The sequence below is a fragment of the Narcine bancroftii genome, chromosome 5 (assembly GCF_036971445.1).
Source record: "Narcine bancroftii isolate sNarBan1 chromosome 5, sNarBan1.hap1, whole genome shotgun sequence".
NCBI lineage: Eukaryota > Metazoa > Chordata > Chondrichthyes > Torpediniformes > Narcinidae > Narcine > Narcine bancroftii.
In genome coordinates, this window is record NC_091473.1 from 108,846,174 (window position 1) to 108,865,974 (window position 19,801).

Here is a 19,801-nt window from a genome sequence, read left to right on the forward strand (position 1 = left end):
GAAAAGGGGGTCCGGGAGAAACTCAGCAGGTCAAGGGGGGTCCGGGAGAAACTCAGCAGGTCAAGGGAGGTCCGGGAGAAACTCAGCAGGTCAAGGGGGGTCCGGGAGAAACTCAGCAGGTCAAAGGGGGATCCGGGAGAAACTCAGCAGGTCAAAGGGGGATCCGGGAGAAACTCAGCAGGTCAAGGGGGGTCCGGGAGAAACTCAGCAGGTCAAAGGGGGATCCGGGAGAAACTCAGCAGGTTAAGGGGGGTCCGGGAGAAACTCAGCAGGTCAAGGGGGGTCCGGGAGAAACTCAGCAGGTCAAGGGGGGTCCGGCAGAAACTCAGCAGGTCAAGGGAGGTCCGGGAGAAACTCAGCAGGTCAAGGGGGGTCCGGGAGAAACTCAGCAGGTCAAAGGGGGATCCGGGAGAAACTCAGCAGGTCAAGGGAGGTCTGGGAGAAACTCAGCAGGTCAAGGGGGGTCTGGGAGAAACTCAGCATGTCAAGGGGGGTCTGGCAGAAACTCAGCAGGTCAAGGGGGGGTCCGGGAGAAACTCAGCAGGTCAAGGGGGTCCGGCAGAAACTCGGGGGGGCCTGACCTCGCCAGGACCGTTGCCCACTCCCCCTCCCTGCCGCAGGCCAACCCGCGACTTACGGTGATGGGGCCGCTGATCCGCCGAGATGCTGCCCTGCAGCGAGAGCCGATGCCCCCGCACTGTCATTGTCCAACCCGATTGCCCGCAAACCCCGCCCTCCCGCACACAGGCCTGAGTAAGGATTATGAACTTTAATCTCAGGATAAAACGATCTTCCAATAGTTTCATGTCACAGTGATAAATATATTCCTGGTTAAAAATGGTCCTGCACCTGGATACAAGCTCATTAGGCATAAAACTTGAAAAGTGTGTAAATCAAAGGATATCTGTACCAATGGAAAAAGGGCATGGCAAATAACCCTGCTAGAGTTCATGCCCACAATCAGTCACCCATTTGATTGTTTCAGGAATCATGTTATTCTCCCACATTCTCAATAGCCCTCAGATTTTACTATTCGACAGCACACTAGCAACATTTGACAAAATGAGAAATATTATTTATTGAATATTTTATTTCTCATTTGTTAATGCTTCTGGAAAGAGTTTATCCAAAACTATTATTAAACATTTATTTTAATAAGAAAAAGTTTAACATTACATATGTTGAAAGAAGAGAAAACATGCAGATGTTGTTGAAAATTTTCAATAAATATTTAGTTCGGCCCTCGACTTAGTCCAAGTTTTTAATTTTGGCCCTCCGTGAATTTGAGTTTGACACCCCTGCTTTAAAGGAATCCCAGATTACCAAACCAGAGACTAGAGGAGGAATTTTTATCAAGAAAAAGACAATTTGATCTTACATAAATTTTAAAAAAAATCAGGGTCAGACAATAAAATGGGATTCAAATGCCATTGCTTTATGGTTCTAGGTGAATCTGGGATATTAATAGATAAAATCACCAGAGAGTGATCTGAAATTACTGTGTTCTCATATTTACAAGAGTCAGCAAGTGGAATTAATTGTTGGTCTGTGAGAAAATTGTCAAATCAGTGAGTAAGTATGATGTAGATTAGAGAAAAACAAGAGTATTTCTTATCACTAGGATGGAGAAATCTCTAACCATCTATCATACCAGACTGCAATGTTAATAAGTATAGTAGACTTATTTAAAGTAACAATTTTGGGAGATGAATGGTCAAGCACAGGGTCTAGCTAACAGTTTAAATTGCCTCCTACAATCAAAGAATATGAATTTAAATTCCATAAAAGAAAAAGTTTGGATCTTCAATATTGGGGTCATAAATATTAACAAAAACAAACAGTTTATTATAAAATTTACCGGACAGAATCAAACAGTGTTCATTAGTGTCAGTGATGATGTTATGCTTAATAAATGGAACAGATTGGTCAATCAAAATTGAAATGCCTCTAGACTTAGCCAATAATGATGAGTGGAAGTGTTATCCTTTCAAAAAGTTTAAGAAACATGAGATATCAGATAAGCTTAAATGGCCTTCTTGTATAAATATTATCCCAGGTTGAAACTTTTTAATACGTGAAAAACTTTGACATTTAGTTGGTGGTTCAAACCTGAGATATTCCAAGAAATTATCATTTGCTTTTGAGACTCAGTAATGTATTTCTTGAAACATTAGTGGAGAAAAAGGTTTCTGGCTCATAAGGAGAAAGGTCTTTGAAGGACAATAAATTTGCTAATCTAAGAATTGATAAAGTTCCATTGAAATGTGATAACGCAAATTTATATAATGCAGCTGAGATGCATGCTATTCTATTTCTTTTTGCTCATTTCTCAATGCTGTCTGATTTTTAGAAATTATATGTGTGAATTTATTCCACATTTTCTCCAAAGCCAAGTTTTTCCTTGATGAAATCTATAGCACTCCAGACCTGATTTTACCAAAGCAGTCTGCAATATCTGCAATATCACCGTCTTTGTGGTATAGCTGCTTAATAACTATTTTCATTTCTTGTACTCCAAGATCCTCATTTACATCAACATTTGCAAGGTTTTCAGTTTATTTAGTAAATCTTAAATTTTTCCACACTTGACTTTATCTGTAATGCTTTTACTCACTTGACATCTATATCCCTTTGCATTCTTGCAGCTCACTTATTTAGCTTTGCATCATCAGCAAATGTAGATGAGAGATGCCCTATTCATTGGAGGTATTGAGAAAGATATGGCCTAAGCTACCATCAATGCCTCCTTGCAAACATTTCTCCACAGAAGTGTAGGTTTCCATTTTAATTGTAGGCTTAAGCAAGTGGTCATGTCTTCCAATTTTCCCTTCACTGTTTTAGTTAGCCAGGTGAAAATTTTCATAGGCTTCCCAGTTCTCAGATCGGGAAACCTTCTTATTGGACCAGAGTCAGATTAAATCTGGGGCAAATGCATTAAATAAGTGAAAGAAAATAATTGTTGGGAGGAAGGTAGATGCACTTTTTTTTCAATTACAGTTATTTTAAATGTTATTTACTTTAATTTTTTTTAAACTAGTCTCAAGTGTTGCCGAATGTTTGTCAATGTCAAAGATAGTTATGACTTTCAATAACACTGATAACTTTAACAATTTATGAACCTGATGGTGGGCTCTCACTAGCTGCAAAACCATTCTGAGTGCAGCAAGGTGTCTGGTGTGCTTCCAGTGGAAGACTGTGCTTGGCCTCCTGTTGAATAAAGTATGGTTCAGGGGTGGGTTTCCAGTATTTTGGGGGCACTGGAAAAAAAAACTGCTGCACAATTATGGATTCTAAATTGATGAAGAACTAGAATTAATCCCTTCCAGTAGTTGCCAACTGTAAATCGACCCATTTCTTTTCTGTCCTATCTTTCCTGTCAGTAAAGGAATAGCTGATATTTGCAGAGGTGAAATGCTTGAAGGCTTGTCAGGTTGTTGATGTGGGATGATGGGGTGGTGCCAGTTTGCAGGCTGCTGAGACCACAGGATTTCCAGGGAGAGAAGAGTTATAGGTGAGAAATATGATTGGCTGTTGGGATTGGTTGGATGTGAAAATTGGGACCTGCAGAAGTACAGTAGGGAACTAGAGGGAGAGCCACCATTAGAATTAATTTTTACTTAAAATTAGACCTACAGCACGGTAAGAGGTCATTTTGGCCCATGAGCCCGTGCCACCCAATTACACCTACAGCCCCAGTCCCTTTTGAACGATAAGATGAAACTGGAGCCTCTGAGGGAAATCCATGCAGACACATGGAAAATGTAAAAACTCCTTACAGACAGCACAGGATTCAAATCCTGGCTCCATTCGCTGGGACTTTAACAGCATTGCACTAACCCCTACGCTAACTGAAACTGGTTCCAAGTAGCAGACTCCACCTTCAGGGTCTACTCAGGTCACCTAAAGTTACTCCTGTAGCGGCGCTATGGTGGCACTGCAATTCCCAGGAGGCATCGAACCAGCCATGTGACGTCAGTGCGTTATGACATCAGTGCGCATTGAGCGTGTGATTCTGGCTTTTAAAAGGTTCCACGGGTGATGAAGAGTAAATCCGTTTGATTAACTCTAGAAATGTCTTTTGTGGTTATTTCGTCATGTCCACTGCGATTCCAGTGGCCACAATTGGTGACCCCAACGAGTCCAAAAACGTATTCTTGGACAAACATGGACTTTGCAGCTGTTGCTGTGAAGCTACCACCTTTCTGGACAGCTGAGCCTGAACTGTGGTTCCAACAGGCTGAAGCACAATTTCACCTTCGCAAAGTCAAAGTGGATGGCCTTGTCTCACTTGCTTGGTACAATTCATCATACGAGTGCCTATCATCCCCAGGCCAATGGAATGGTGGAAAGATTTCATCGACATCTCAAGTCAGCCTTGTTGGCTTGGTTAGAGGGCCTGAACTGGGCTGATGAGCTTCCCTGGGTATTATTGGGCATTAGAACATCTCCAAAAGAGGACCTCAAAGCTTCATCTGTGAAACTCGTGTATAGTGCACCGTTGGTGGTTCCAGGGGCGTTCGTCCCCTATCATTCCAACTCCAGTGATGATCCTAAGGAACTGTTAAGCAGGCTACGGGAGACCATAGGAAAATTGACCCCTATACCATTATCGTCACATGGAGAACACTTCTTCTGTGCCTGAAGACCTCAAAAACTGCAAATATTTCTTTGTCTGAAGGGGAACACTTGTCTACTTTTACAGATGCCCTACGAAGGACCTTTAAGATACTCAGACAAATTAGGTCGACCTCTATTTTGGACATTGAGGGAAAGCACAATCTTTCACTATTGGTAGGCTTAAACCAACTCATGTGGACAAGTCTTCCCTACTGCAGCAGCCAAAGTCCATCGCAGAGATTGACAACCTAAAAGACAGACAAATCTTTCTGCCGGTTCTAGGATGTTGGGCGGGGGTTGGGGGGTGGGTCATATAGCGGTGCTATAGTGGCACTACAACTCCCAGGAGACATCAAACTGGCCATGTGACATCAGTGTGTGATGACATCAGCACATGTCAAGTGCGTGATTCTGGCTCTTAAAAGGTTGCACAGGTGATGAAGAATGTCATAACAGCTTGTGTGGTTGTTTCGTCCACTGCAATGCCAATGGCCACATTCCACTCTTAACTTGTAAAGGCCTGACTCTACTTGCATGAAATTTATGGAATTTGCATCCAGATATGTGATTCTTTCTATTGGATATAACTATATGTGTCTGGGATCTTCCTGAATTTGTTGAACATGTGTGTGGTGAATCAAGAAGGAAAATAAAAATCTGTGCAGTAAGTTGAGTAATGTGTTACATTATAGAATTTCTAGGTCAAGGGCCTTTATGAATTCCTTTGACTAGGTTCCAGCTTGTGGGACTGGGGGAAATCTTGAGAAGGGATACCAAACAATTTACTCCCATTTTGTTTGCTTATCTGACCTGATTAGAGGAGTTTGCTAGGTCTTGTAGAAGGGCACCAAAAATGAAACAAATGGCTAATTTAGAAGACCAAAGAGAATGACAGAAGCATTTACATAAGATGTCTTTTTTAAAAAATGACTGGTTAGGATTTGTTTTTACAAATAAAGGGGTTACTTGTTTGATTGAAGGATCTGTGCTGTGAAAGAACCAAGTGACTTGGGAGAATGCATTTGCTGAATATTAAAAGCAGCACCTCCCCATTGTTGAAACTACATAGAACACTTTAAAGAATGGTCGATTTTTGCCCTCAGTGATTTTTGTGCAGTTACTGAATGTACTTATATTCTCCATTCTAATAGGCAGATATTGACATGTTAGAGAAGATATTGCACATTAGATGTTTAATAAAAAAAGAATAATTTTTTATTTACATGATTGTGCCGTTATACAGAGATATGATGGAAATTTGCCAATTTTGAGACAAAATGTGACTGCTTCAAGTGGTTGCAAAGTGTCAAGAAGCAGGTATAGATCTAGAGTGGGCATGTCTGAGACTGGAATTTACTGCCAGGTTTTATGAGTAAATCTTAAGATGAAATTAGAGTATAATTTAACCTGTTAGAGTGCATGCAAGTAAACACCATATGGTTTGTTTTCATGTTATTATTATCTGGGTATGATTTGTAAATTCAATTGAATGTTCTCAATGTAAAGAAAGCTGAACTCTAAGTTTTTAAGTTTATTCGGCACAAAATACCTAGTACAGTGAGATGGTTCTTCTGTAAGTAGACCAACATGTTAGCATTACATACAGCCCTGTATAGAGTACAATTTAGAGAGTATGGGATAACCCGCACTGTCTTCAACTCATTTGTCTGCGAGGGTTTTCCCCAGGGCCTCTGGTTTCCTCCTACCATTCATACTAGCGGTGTAGGTTATTTGAGTGCAATGGGCGGCACGGGCTCTTGGGGCAAAAGGGTCTGTTACTTTGCTATATGTCTAAATTTAAAATTTTAAAATTTAACTTCAAGCATACCATGGTGCGATTAATTCAGCACATATGCTTTTGAAGGTGCACCCATGGAAGTTGTTGAGAGGCAGAAGAAATAAGCTGAACTTTCTTAGATCTAAAAAAAAGTAGAGGCATTGATGTGCCTTCTTGATCATTGGGTTCATGTACTTTTTCCAGGTCAAGTCATTAGAGGTACTTGTTCTTATCAATTTGAAGCTACCTGCTATTTTAATTTCAGTGGCACTAATATAGACAGAGTGTGGACTTTTCCCCCTCTTCTGAAATCATCTCTTTTGTCTTATTGATGTTGAGAGAGAGGTTGTTATCTTGGCACCATGCCACTAAACTTTAAATCTTTTTCCTGTATTTTGACTTGTCATTATTTGATACCTCGCCCTCTACTGTAGCATCACTTGTCAAGTTGAAGATGGAGTTGGAACAGTATTTAGCTGTACAGTAATGGGTGTTCAGGGAGTATAACAGTGGATTGAGTACATACACATTCTTGAGAAGTGCCAGTGTTGAGTGTGACTGTGGAGATGTTGTTATCTATCTTCACTGATTCTGGTCTGTTAGACAGGAAATCAAGGATTCAGTTTCAGATGGGGGCACTGAGGCACAGATTCTGAAGTTTTGGAAAGAGTTTGTGAGGGACTGTGGTATTGAAGGAAGAGCTATAGTCTATGAACAGTAGTCTGAATGCATAGCCCTGCATTCAGGTATTTTAGGGTTGAATGGAAAGCAAAGGAGATGGCATCTGCTGGGGATCTGTTTGGTCAATAAGCAAATTGAAAAGGGTCAAGTCGAGTTGATAGGCTTGAGTTGGTGCGAGCCATGACCAGCCTCTCAAAACACTTCATGAAGGTGGTTGTTAAAGCCGTCAGCTTGTAGTAATTTGAACCAGAATTAGTATTTGTCATGAAATGTGGTGTTTTGTGGCAGCATCATAATGCAGACATTCAGATTATAACCATTATTGGAACATCATTTGGGCTTGCTATTACAATTTTCTTTGGTATTACTATGATGGTGACCTCTTTGAAGCAAATGGGGACTGTGGGCTGTTGTAGTGAAAGATTAAAGATGTCTGTGAATATCTGTCTAGTTATCTGTGCAGGCTTTCAGGACTCCATCTGGGCCAGTCACTTTATGTGAGTTCACCCACTGGAAAGCAGCCCTGGCTTCAGCAGAAGTGACAGGGGGTGTAACATCAGTTGTAGTAACTGATGAAGATGTCACTTCCCTGCTGACCCACTGTTTAATGTGAGCATAGAGCAGTGATGTACTGTGGCATTCTGTGTTGCTGGGCTTTGTTTTGTATTTTGTAATAGCATGTATTCCCTGCCGTAATCAAGCATGTCTCTTGTGTTCTCTTGGGACTGAGGCTTGGTGTGGTTCTGTCTCTTGGCTTCTCTAATGGCCTTTCAGAGCTCATACTTTTGTGCAACTCATGTTTCAGGTGTTGAGACCTGCAACAGCTCATTACACTGGACAACAACTTTTTCAAAAGATTTGCTTCCTGAAAGAAAATTGGGGATTATGATAGACAACTTAAAGCTAAGCACAAAGATCATTTCAGATTTACTGTATCATGTAGGAGGTTGGAGAAACATTACATTAACTTTTATTCAGTTTAGCCAATAATGATGCTGACACATTAACCTTTGTTCAGCAGATCTAAAAATGTTTTGGTGCTGATTTTCATGTGTACTCAGCATCTGATGCTTCTCGTGCCGGTGTCCAACAATAGTTGGCCAGCATTGATGGATTCCAGTTTCCCTGATACCATGCCGACCATATTTTCCATGGTCGCAATGTCCTGGTGAAACCTTTCACCATGTTCGTCACTGACCACACCAAGATCAGCAGGGAAGAGGTCCAAGTACGAATGCTGAAAATTAATTTTCGTTGACCTGTTGCACTTCATGGTTTTATCAGCTTGAAGAAGTCTTAAAATATGACAGGAAAGCACAAAAATAGGTTATATCAAAAAAAAAGGTACATGATTGGAAAATTTTAAGGCCTTTTTTTGGTGATCAGTAGCCCAAAATCCATAAAATACACCTAAAAATGTTCAGGAATCAAAATCTTCATTGTTCAGTGTAATTAACTAAAAATGGGAGATGATGAGATACTCAACAATTCAGGTATCATCTGTGGAGAAATAAATGATGTACTGTAATTCCAAAGTGTAGTTACCTATTTGTGTAATCTTGAGACTATTTGAAAAAATTTCTCTCATGTCTCAGCATACGTTTTTACTGACAAGAAACATTTCTTCTACTTCGTGCCTAAAATATTTTGTTTTGGAAAATAAAACTCATAAATATTAATATAAAATGGTGTGTTTATTAATCTGTTAAAATTAAGTCTGAATTCTATGTGTTTAGATGCATTTCATTCATTAAAAATTGTATGTAATCTTTAAATGAAAGAAAAGAAAGATTAACACCAAACTTTAATGTAGGTTACATGCTGTTCAAAAGACAGTTTGATAAATGCCTAGGCTGAAAAGTATAATTAGCAGTTATTGTGCATCTGCATTCTTAGTATTTTTTCTCCTCTATATTTAATGTCTTTCCTTTATTTGTTCCCAGCTCTTTTTTTTCTACATAATGCCAATTGATAGCTTCCTTTCATGAATCTGCATGAATTGTGCAGAAGGACAGCAAATAATACACTACACGTCAGAGTGCCTTGTAATTTAGGGGCAATAACTAGCAGGGTACAGATTTATGAAATTAAGAACTTGTCAACGCAATGAGGGTTTTATTATTGGTTCTATTATACCAATTGGTTGCGTGTAACTTTTCTTTTTGCAGAAGCCTGACAAACTTCTGATTTTTCTTCAATTAATGGGTAAGTCATTTTGAGTGCAGAGGGAGCTGAGATAATTAATCATTTTTGTGCCACCTAAACTTCTAAAAAGCTATTTATAATCTTGGCTCTAATAATAAATCACTTTGTCAGTAAATGGCAAGTTTCAAATTGCTTTGCAGTTTTGAAATTTATGCTCTTATTAAATGAATAAAAATTGATTATAATGTTTCCATTGTTCTCAAGTTAACAATTTCTCATTTGGTATGGAAACAAAAAATGCTGTGTTGTACCAAATAGCTCAAAGTACATTGAAAGAGTCCCATTGAATTCAAAGCTGCAGTTCCTGCTATCTTGAGCATCACTTTCATCTGTTACATTTGATTTTGCATCAAGCTTTCAAAACATTTAATATCAGTGAATGACCTTGGTGAAATATATTTTCTGCTATATTTTTTTTTGGGATTCCACCTGTCAATTTTGGAAAGTTTTGATTATCTTTTGTAACTCTGGATAGAATGAAATAAATGATCTAATTGGTATTCAAAGCCCAAAGGATTTTGAGCATCTAATGCTTGGCAGTTATTTGCTAAATACCTGAGTTGATGTGGAATGATATCTAATCCCTGGCAATTATGTTGGATAGTTCGATAAACCTTGTGTTTCCTCAAGAAATACTTTCTTATCAGCTTATATACCTCCAGTGGAATTGAATGAATATTGATTTGGGAATGCTGGATGAATTCCATCCCACCTAGTGGAAGATATGGAGGTGCCAGTTGCTTACATGGAATAACAATGCACACTTGGGTTTTGGATATAGAGATAGCCATTTCAGATGTATATTTTTACCATTTAAATTTTATTGAGAGTCGTGCCAGCCTTATTCATAATATTCTTTATTTGTTCTTATCCATGGTTTAAAATCATGATTGATTAAACATCTCCCACTGTGGTTAATGACATTTGATATCAGGTGAAATTATACGCATGTTGCTCAAATTAAGTAGACTTGTAACTGATTTGTAATTTATTACAGTATGCTTAATACTAAGTTGAATTGAAAACCATTTTTAATGTACAAATAAAATTTATATCTGTGAAACTGGAAAAGCCCTTCATTGAACTGCGGGTCTAAGTGAACAGCTTGAGAATGAGTGTTTCTAACTGAGGGTCTTTGCGTTCTCAATATGTGCACTTGGAGTAAGTTGATTAAATGGAAGGATAAGTATAAGTATGATATTTGCCCCTCATGTGAACCAAAGGATCGCACATTAGTTGTATCTGTTGATGCGATGGAAAATGATGAAGCATGCTCAGAAATTAATCAAAGCCATTTGTTCCCTGTAAAAATGCACACAGTAAGTATTTATTTGCAGTTGTATGGAAATACAAACAAATACTTATGAAATTAACATTCAGACAGCTTGTTATGGAAGACAGTAATTCTGTTGTCTGGTAAACCTAGGTTGGAAATTGTAAAGTAAAAAAAACTAAAACATTGTAAGTAAGCAGCAGGTCAAACAGCATCAGTGGGGAAATGAAAAGTGTTGACATTTCATGTTAAAGTTCCTTCATTGGAATTGGAAATAAATTTTAAGTTGCAGAGAGTTGGAGTGAAAATAGAATGTCTGCGATAAAATGCAGAACAGTTATTCACCTCATAATTACATTAAAATGGCAATTAACAGAATGAGGAAAAAATTAAATGGAAACAGGAAACTTTATCCCTTGATGTTCCATCTGGGCACTGTCCAACTGGATGGCATTAACACTGATTTTTCTGGTTTCTGCTAGCCTACTCTCCTTTCTCTCTCCCTTCCCCTTTGCCTTCTTTCCTTCAGCTCTCCACTCCCTTCCCTCTCTATTCACCGAGCAAATTCTCCTCCCTCTACTTGCTGGTGTGCCCTCCCTCCCTTAACAACCTATTACCTCTTGCCTTTGAGACTGCACTCCTCCTCCTGCCCTTCACTCCCTTTCTTACTATTTTGTTCTGTCGCTTGCTGACATTTTTCCATACCTTGATGAAGGGCTCAAGCTTGAAATGTTAGTTATTTACTTTAACATTGCTGCCTAGAGTACATTGTTTGACCAGCTGAGTTTCTCTAGCACTGTATTTTTAATTCAACCACGGTGTCTGCAGACTTTAATATCTTACTATTTTTTCATAGAGAAAAAATAGTAGAGATAGAGAAGGGTGTTACTTGAAATTGGTAAACTCAGTAATGCGTCCCAAAAGCTGCAACGTGCACCCAGGAAAGAATGTTCTGCTACTTGTACTTAGATTGAGCATTGTTGGTAAAGTGACTGAAAATTAAGAGGCCAGAATGGAAGTGGGGAAAATAATTAAAATGGCAGTAATGATAGTAAACTCATGGTCTGGAGAGAGGTTACAAAATCTCTTTTTCTGAAGTAGAGGAAATCATATCTCACAAAACTGAAAATGCTTTGTGTAGAATGACCACTTGTCCCTGGATGATAGAGGCCATATAAGAGGAAAGGCCATTGTACAGGAAAGTGCCATGAGAAAGGAAGTATTTGTCAATGAAGGAAGGGATACGGGAATTATGGAGGGTACAGGACCTGTGGAATGCTAAAAGGGATGAAGAAGATGCATCTGGCAATGGAAACCTGTTGAAGGTGATGAAAATTATCTCTTGATCCATCAGCTGGTGGAATGGAAAATGAAGGAAAGGGGAACACAACCAATTTGGGGAATGGGATGTGAGCAAAAGTCTTTCCCCTCACCATAAATGTGTGTCCTCTATTGCTTAATTCTTTTACCCTAAGGAAAATATTGTGAATGCCCAACTTATCAATACCTTTCATAATTTTATAAGCCTTCATCAGGTCTCTCCTATGCTCCGGAGAAAACTTATCAGTTTTTCCAGTTTCTCCCTATAACCCATACCCTCTAAACCAGGCAATATTCTGGTAAAACTCTACTGTACCCTTTCCAAAACTTCCACATCCTTCGTACAATAAGGCAACTAGATTTGCACACTGTATTCCAAATGCAGCATAACTAAAGTTTTATGTAGCTGCAATATGTCCTCTTTGCTTTTGTACATAATGGTCTATGTATTGAAGCCAAGCATACCATACACTGCCTTTCGCACCCTATCTACTTGCGAGGCCATTTTCATTGAGCTATGGACCTGTGAGCCAAGATTCCTCTTCACATCAATACTTTTAAGAGCCCTGCAGTTTATTCCAGACAAATGTGCAAATTTCGAAGGTGTCTGGAATAAACGCCATCTGCTTTTTCTCTGCTTTTATCTGCAACTGATCTATATAAATAGCCCCCTACACTGTTCACAACTTCACCAATCTTGGTGTCCTCTGCAAATATGCTACCCACCCTTTGACTTTTTTCATCTGTCATTTATATATCATTCAAACAACACTGATTCCTGTGGAACACCACTGGTCATAAGCTTCTAGCCCAAATAATAGCCTTGCATTCCTACTCTCTTTCTTCTTTGGGCCAACCAATGTTATATCCAAACAATCAACTCACCATGGATCCCATGCATCTGTATCTTCTGGATCAGCATACATCGCGAGACATTGTCAAATGCTTAACTAAAGTCTATGTAGACAACAGCATAACACCATTACCCTACCCTCATCAACCCCTTGGTCATCTCCTCAAAAAACTCAATCAATCTAGTAGAACATGACCTGCCCCTCACTAGACTACATTGACTGTCTATTTGATTGCAACTTTCAAAATGTGTAAAATCCTACCTCCAAGAAACCTTTCAAATAGTTTCCTTACCTTTGATATGAGGTTTATTGGTCTGTAGTTTCCTGGATTATCCTTTTTTTTTCCTCTATTTCTTGAACAATGGTACCAAATTAGCTACTCTTCAGTCCTGTGGGACCTCTCCTATTGCTAGTGAGGAATCAAAGATCTTTGTCCAGACACTAGCAATCTCTTCACTTGCCTCTCAATAACTATGGATGTATTCCATCAGGCTCAGGGGACATCCTCTTTAATATTCTTCAAAAGAACCAACACGACTTCTTTCTTGATCTCAAAATGCTCAGATACATTTGCATTCTCCACTTTATGCTCCCTGGCTTTGTTAATTTCCTTCTTGGTAAATACTAATTAAAAAGTACTCATTTATTCCAATGCCATCTTCCTCTGACATCAATTATAAATGTTTTCCTTTGCCCTTGGTTGTTATGTAAAAAAGCAGGTATAGCATTACATGAAGTTGATTTTAGTCTGCTGTATGGTAAAATGAAATGGTTAAGGAGAAAGGAAGACCTCTTAAGGATATTAGTGTGGAGAGACATCATGAGAGAGATACAATGGATAGAGTGAAACCAGGTGAATGGAATTCTTGAAGGTAGTAAGATGGGAAGAAGTAGTCAAGATGGAAGTGGGACTGGAAGTTGATGGCTTTAAATGGATATTAGTCGTTGGCCTACTAAAAATGGTAATGTTGATATTAAGAGAGGGGAATAATTAGAGAGTGTGGAAGTAACCACAGGTTTGAAATTGGTAACAAAGTTAATGAAATGTTATACTTCTTTATGAGTGTAGAAAATAGCACCAATACATTAATTCATGCAACAAAACAAAAATGTCTATTAACTCCAGAATAAAGAGGAGCACTAAAAAAGGTACCTTTGAGGTTAAATTACTTGCTTGAAAGCTCTTGCATGTTAATTGTGGAGAGCTTTCATCCTTACCTACCTGCTTGGTAATTTCCAAATATCACCTTTCTACTTAAACTTGCTTTGGGGAGGATAGATATTGACCAAAAGTGGCTGGCTGCATACCCCAATCTTTGGCTGTGAATGTTTCAGCCACCAAAATACATTTTAATCTCAATCCATTGCACACATTATTTTGACATTTAATATATAAATGTTTCTTTAAAAAAAAACATTGAAGCTGCTGGGGAAAGGTTCTTTACTTATGTCTACCCTTAAACAAAAATATCCCGATCATTTTCCCTCACAACTTTGTCTGTTCCCTTGTACTGCCTTTTCAGGATCATGGTCTTTCTTTGTGATTTTACTCAATTTACATTATTTTCCTGTATCTCGTTTTGTTTGCCACTGAGTGGATTTTTTAAAAATCTTTTATAATCATTTTGAATATTTTTTCAGTAATTTGTATTTTTGTGCAATGTAAATTTTAATATTGCCTCTTGAAAGTCTTTTATGTAACTTATGTAATCAGTATTGCTAATTTTGTTTTGTATATAAATTTGTTTCTATATAAGTAATTATTTCAAGTTAATTACAATCATTTTTCTTTGTATTAGATTTATTTATGTACCTACCGTGATAATTATACTCATGTTAATTATTATGAATTGTTCTGGCCATTATGAACATACTTAAGTTTTGATGCTATAGGTGTCGATCATTTAAGTTGCTCATAATTCTGTTCTGTTTTCATGCAATTATAGCTTTGTTTTTGACCTTCCCTTGCAGCCAAATCCATCAAATAAACTAGCAATAATACATATTTTGGGTCTGTTGTCCAATTTGTTTACCACATTGGATATCAGTCACCATGACGATGAGCCAGAAGGCAGTGAAGCAAAGAAAAAACCCACCTTGCAAGGACCTAACCCTGTAAGTACTAGCAGTGGTACTAACATGGGATTCTCATAACTTGATCTTGCTCTGTAGAAATACAATGCTATTTATTTAATCAGGGACTTGTTTGTGGGGAATTTTGTGTTTTATAAATTCAATTTGAGATTCAAAATGAGCTACTAAAGGTAATGGTTTGTCCACAGGTTGTGGTGGTCCTCCAACAAGTCTTCCAACTCATACAGAAAGTGTTGTCTAAATGGCTGAATGATGCTCAGGTTGTTGAGGTAAGATAGATCATTAAGGAGAATTACATTTGATACAGTAATGTTAGTCTGCCACTTGTTTATTTTAATTTTTGTCTCCAGATCTACAGTGTGGCTTTTAAAAGAAAAGAAAATTATATCTGGGCTTGGTAACTTAAAAGTTTTAAAAGTAACTGTTTTCAAGCTCTTTAGTTTTTGTATAAAGTGTAATTCTCAGTGCTAGGGGAGTACGTTTGCACATCATGTTGGAGCATCAGCACACAATTCAATTACTGTAGTGGGATGTGAGTTTGTATCTAAGTCCAGGTTTTCATTTGTCTCATTATGGTACAGTAAAAACACTGTTTTTCAGAATTTAAGCAACCAGCAGCCTCAAGCAACTGGGAAAAAAATTGCAAAAAATAAATAGGTAAAAATAAGAAAGTTTAAAATTGGTGCGCTTCGCCGTTAGTTTGCCAATCCACACCACATGCAGTCTCAAGCAACTGGAAAATTCACTTATCTGACATCTAGCAATCACTCATAGGTGGCAGATATCAGAGGTTTTACTGAATGTCTATGGGTAGTAATGGATTACTTATACATAGCATATTTTTGATACAGTAAAACATTCAAGGCATTTCTAGTAGAACCAGCCAAAAATGAAGGTCAGATGAAGGGGATATTTGGTCATAAAAGTGGGAAGGATAAAAGTGAAGAACCAGAGTTCAGGGTAGGAATTCTAGATTCTTAGTCCTACATATCTTAAAACCATGTCTTTGAGTAGCAGGCTGGGAAATTACACGAGGTCTGTGTGAGAAGAACATGAACATAGCAGAATTTTTGAAGAGGTGACAAAGAGGAAAAACTAAAATCATGAGGGGCATAGATAAGTGAATAGTAACATTCTGTTTCCTAAGGTAGGAGAATCAAAGATGAGAGGACATAACTATTAGCTGGGGGGGGGGGGGTAGTATTGAGAAGGGACTTAATAGATAGTTCTTCATTCAGAAGGTGGTGAGCATATGGAACGAGCTGCTAGACAAAATAATAGAGGAATGTACATTGGCTTCCTTTAATAAACATTTGGATAATTGCATGGATTGGAATGTTTGGAGGCATATGGGCATAATGTAGGCAAATGAGACAAAAGCAGCAGAACACATTCTTTGGCATGGACAAACTGGATTTGTGGGCCTGTTTCTGTGCTATAAGACTCTGACTCAGCCAAGTGCTGAACATTATATGGGTAGAGATGGTTTTCTTTTTTTTTACCCCCCCCCCACCCCGCTTCAGCCAACTCTCCTAAGGAGAGCCATAAAAAAAGAAAAAAGAAAGAATATTTAAAAAAAGTGAAATATACATATTAAAATCTAATCAATATAAATTGAAATGTAAATTTTCCGAGTATAACAGCCACTTATTAATAAAAAAAGTTATAATTATCATGCGAAACATACATAATTTTTTCCATTATTAAACAATATTTAATCTCATAATTCCACCTATTAATATCAATCATATTTGTATCTTTCCATGTTCTAGCAATACATTTTTTCGCTACGGATAAAGCTAAATATACAAAAGCAAGCTGGAATTTATCTAATCCCAAACCTTTCAGAGGTTGCAAACTACCCAATAAAAATACTGTTGGATCTAAATCTATTTAAATCTTATACAGGTATTCTAAAAACGATTGAATTTTCTTCCAAAAAGATTGTATATGTATACATAACCAAACAGCATCAAAAAAAGTTCCAACCGAATCACCACATCTAAAACACAAATCTGATTCATTAAAACCATATTTTTTTTAAATTTTTCAGGTGTCAAATATAATTGATGTAAAAAATTTTAATGAATCATTGCATAACGTGGATTTATCAATCTAATTAGACTATCATCACAGATATCTAACCAATCATCTTCAGAAAAAATAAAACCAATATCCGCTTCCCATTTAATTTTAGATCTATCCCAACCCTTTTTATCCATACCATCCTGTAATATTTGATACATAAATGAAATATAACCCTTCTCTGGTACCTTCATAAGAAAAGTCTCAAATTTAGTCATTTTAGGTAAAATCATATCTCTACCAAACATACATTTTACCAAAGATCGAATTTGATAATAAAGAAATAAAGAATTTTTATCAATACCAAAATCTTCCCTTATCTGATTAAAAGATAAAAACTTACCCTCTTTAAAACAATCGCCCAAATTTTTCACACCTTTAAATCTCCAATGCAATAAATTTTGATTATGTATTGAAAAAGAAATAAGTTGATTATTATACAACGGAGTCAAAGCCAATAATTTACCCCGAGAGCCTATCATTTTATTTTTTCTTTATCCATAACTTCATTAAATGTTTTAGTATAGGCACATTATATTGTAACAAATTTATATTCCTCCTAATCAAAAATTGATGTATTTCAAATTCAGAAATACTTGCCATCTCAATTTTAGCCCAATTAGGAGGCTGGACCAAATCCATCAATGAACTAATAAATTTAAGTTGGGCTGCCTCATAATGATTTTGAAAATGTGGTAAACGTAGTCCCCCTAACTCATATATCCAAGTTAAATTATTCAAAGCTACTCTCGAAAATTTACCCCTCCATAAAAACTCCCTAACCATTTTATTCAAATCTCGAAAAAAAAAATTTAATCAAATAAATACGGAATAGATTGAAACAACTATTGTATACGCGGAAAGATATTCATCTTAATTGTATTTATCCTTCCCATTAAATTAATAGGTAAATCTTTCCATTTAATCAAATCAGTTTTAATTTTTTTCATGAGATGGTTATCTTTTTGATCACCTATTTTAATATTGCTTCTTTTGACCAAAGTGTTACTTTTGTACTTTCTGCTGTGGGACTTCATTTTCCTTTAATCTCTCTGTTAATGCAGTTGATATTCATATTAATTCTTCATTTTTACTGTTTTCTTAAATAGATATAATTTGCATAGATGAGCTAGTTATCTGGTTATAACTGATATTAAATCAGTGCTAGTCATTTTGAGGGTCATTTTGTACCTGCATTTAGCTAATTGTGGTCCTATCAGGTGTCGATATGTTCATGATATCAAGTCCACTGTGAAGTGCACAGATAACAAACCCTATATTGGTATTAAAAATATGTTGGTGTTTCTACCATTTTAAATTTTAACTTTCCTGATAGAGCACAATTGATAGTGTAATTTTTTTTTGTACAGGTATAGTCAAAACTATAATTGTCACTTTGTTGGCAATGATTAAATTTAATTTTTAAAAAATTAAATGTAAATATTATTTTTTAAAATTTAGACATACAGCACAATAACAGGCCATTTCAGCCCACGAGCCTGTGCCTATTTAAACCCAATTAACCTACACTCCCCCCTGTATGTTTCGAATGGTGGGAGGAAACCAGAGCTCCCAGGGAAAACCCACACAGACACGGGGAGAGTGTACAAACTGCTGACAGACAGTGTGTGATTTGAGCCTGTCCCAATGGCTGGCGCTGAAAAGGCGTAGTGCAAACTGATATGCCAGCCGTTAAAAAGAGATCTTTTTTAGAACTGAGGAATGTAAGACTGAAGTCCTGCTTGATTCAGAATTGAAATCATTTATTGTATATGGTTTAGCTTTGAGAATGGATGCTCCATATCAAAATTTACAGACGGTCCAAACTAAATGGCTTTTAACAGGTTAAAGAACTGCAAACAACTTCCAGGAAACACTCATGGTTAGCTGGCTAGGTAGAGATTAAATGAAATTTAATGCAGAGAACTGTGAGCAAATATGTTTGAGGAAGTGTAAAGATGGGACATGCATGATGAATTTTGAAAAAAGTAAAAGTATGTAAAGATGGAGATAATCTAAAACAACATCACTGTGTAAAACTCTGGATTGTCTAGAATGGTGGTTTTATATCTCAGCAAATATTACTCATCAGTGACTTGTATGGAGCTGAACATTTGCTAGTATAAAACAAGCTTTGCAATTTATCACTAAGATTATCGAGGGGTGAGTACTATATATAAATGTATGTCTGCCTCTGCATTTGCATCATGTTAATACTAAACATAAATTAGTGGCTGTTTTGGTAAGGGAGGATCTGTTGGAGAAGGTCAAGTTGTAAAGAGAGGAACTTCTATTAGTTGATAATTGGCTGGCTAACTAAGAGAATAAAAGCATCATATTTGCTCTGAGGCATATTTAAAACCAAAAAAAAAGGATAAATATTTGAAAGAGGAGTTGAAATGGCTGGGAAGAAAGATCTGGAATTGTTAATAAGTGGAATGTGCGGAGAACTAATGTAGATGAGTTTCTTCAGAATATTTGGTTATAGTAGATAGAAAAGTCTTTATGAAGAGTTCTGACCCAAAATATTAACAGTTCTTTTTCTCCCATCAATGCTGTTCGAACTACTGAATTTCTTCAGCAGCTTTTTTTTTTGTCCTCAGTTTCAGCTTCTTCAGTCTCTTGTATGTCTCTGGATGAGATGGTTGGGCTCCTGTTATAAAGTTGTTTTTTTTCCTCCTATAAGGCTCTACTCTAATTTCACCACATTAGAAACAATTTGTAGATAAAAGGTTCAAAGGATGACGACTACAGGGCTGTATATCTATCTATCCTCAGTGATAAGGAAGCTAGCAGAGATTTTAAAAAAATTTTGAAGGACAGGTTTAATCTGCACTGGGAATAGCAGGGAGTAATCAAAGGTAAAATAATTAATCTACTTATCAACCAAAAAAG

The 19,801-nt window shown here is 37.2% G+C and overlaps 1 protein-coding gene across 5 annotated transcripts in view; it reads left to right on the plus strand.

Moving 5' to 3' along the window:
- ipo13b (importin 13b) overlaps positions 1–19,801 on the plus strand; it is a 200,970-nt gene that overhangs the window by 123,819 nt on the left and 57,350 nt on the right. For 4 of the 5 annotated variants that reach the window (XM_069938711.1, XM_069938710.1, XM_069938713.1 and 1 more), the window contains exons 11-12: positions 14,699–14,842; positions 15,010–15,090. In XM_069938711.1, coding sequence (XP_069794812.1) covers positions 14,699–14,842; positions 15,010–15,090 — 225 coding nt within the window. The remainder of the gene's footprint in view (positions 1–14,698; positions 14,843–15,009; positions 15,091–19,801) is intronic. The other variant, XM_069938712.1, reaches the window with a different exon arrangement.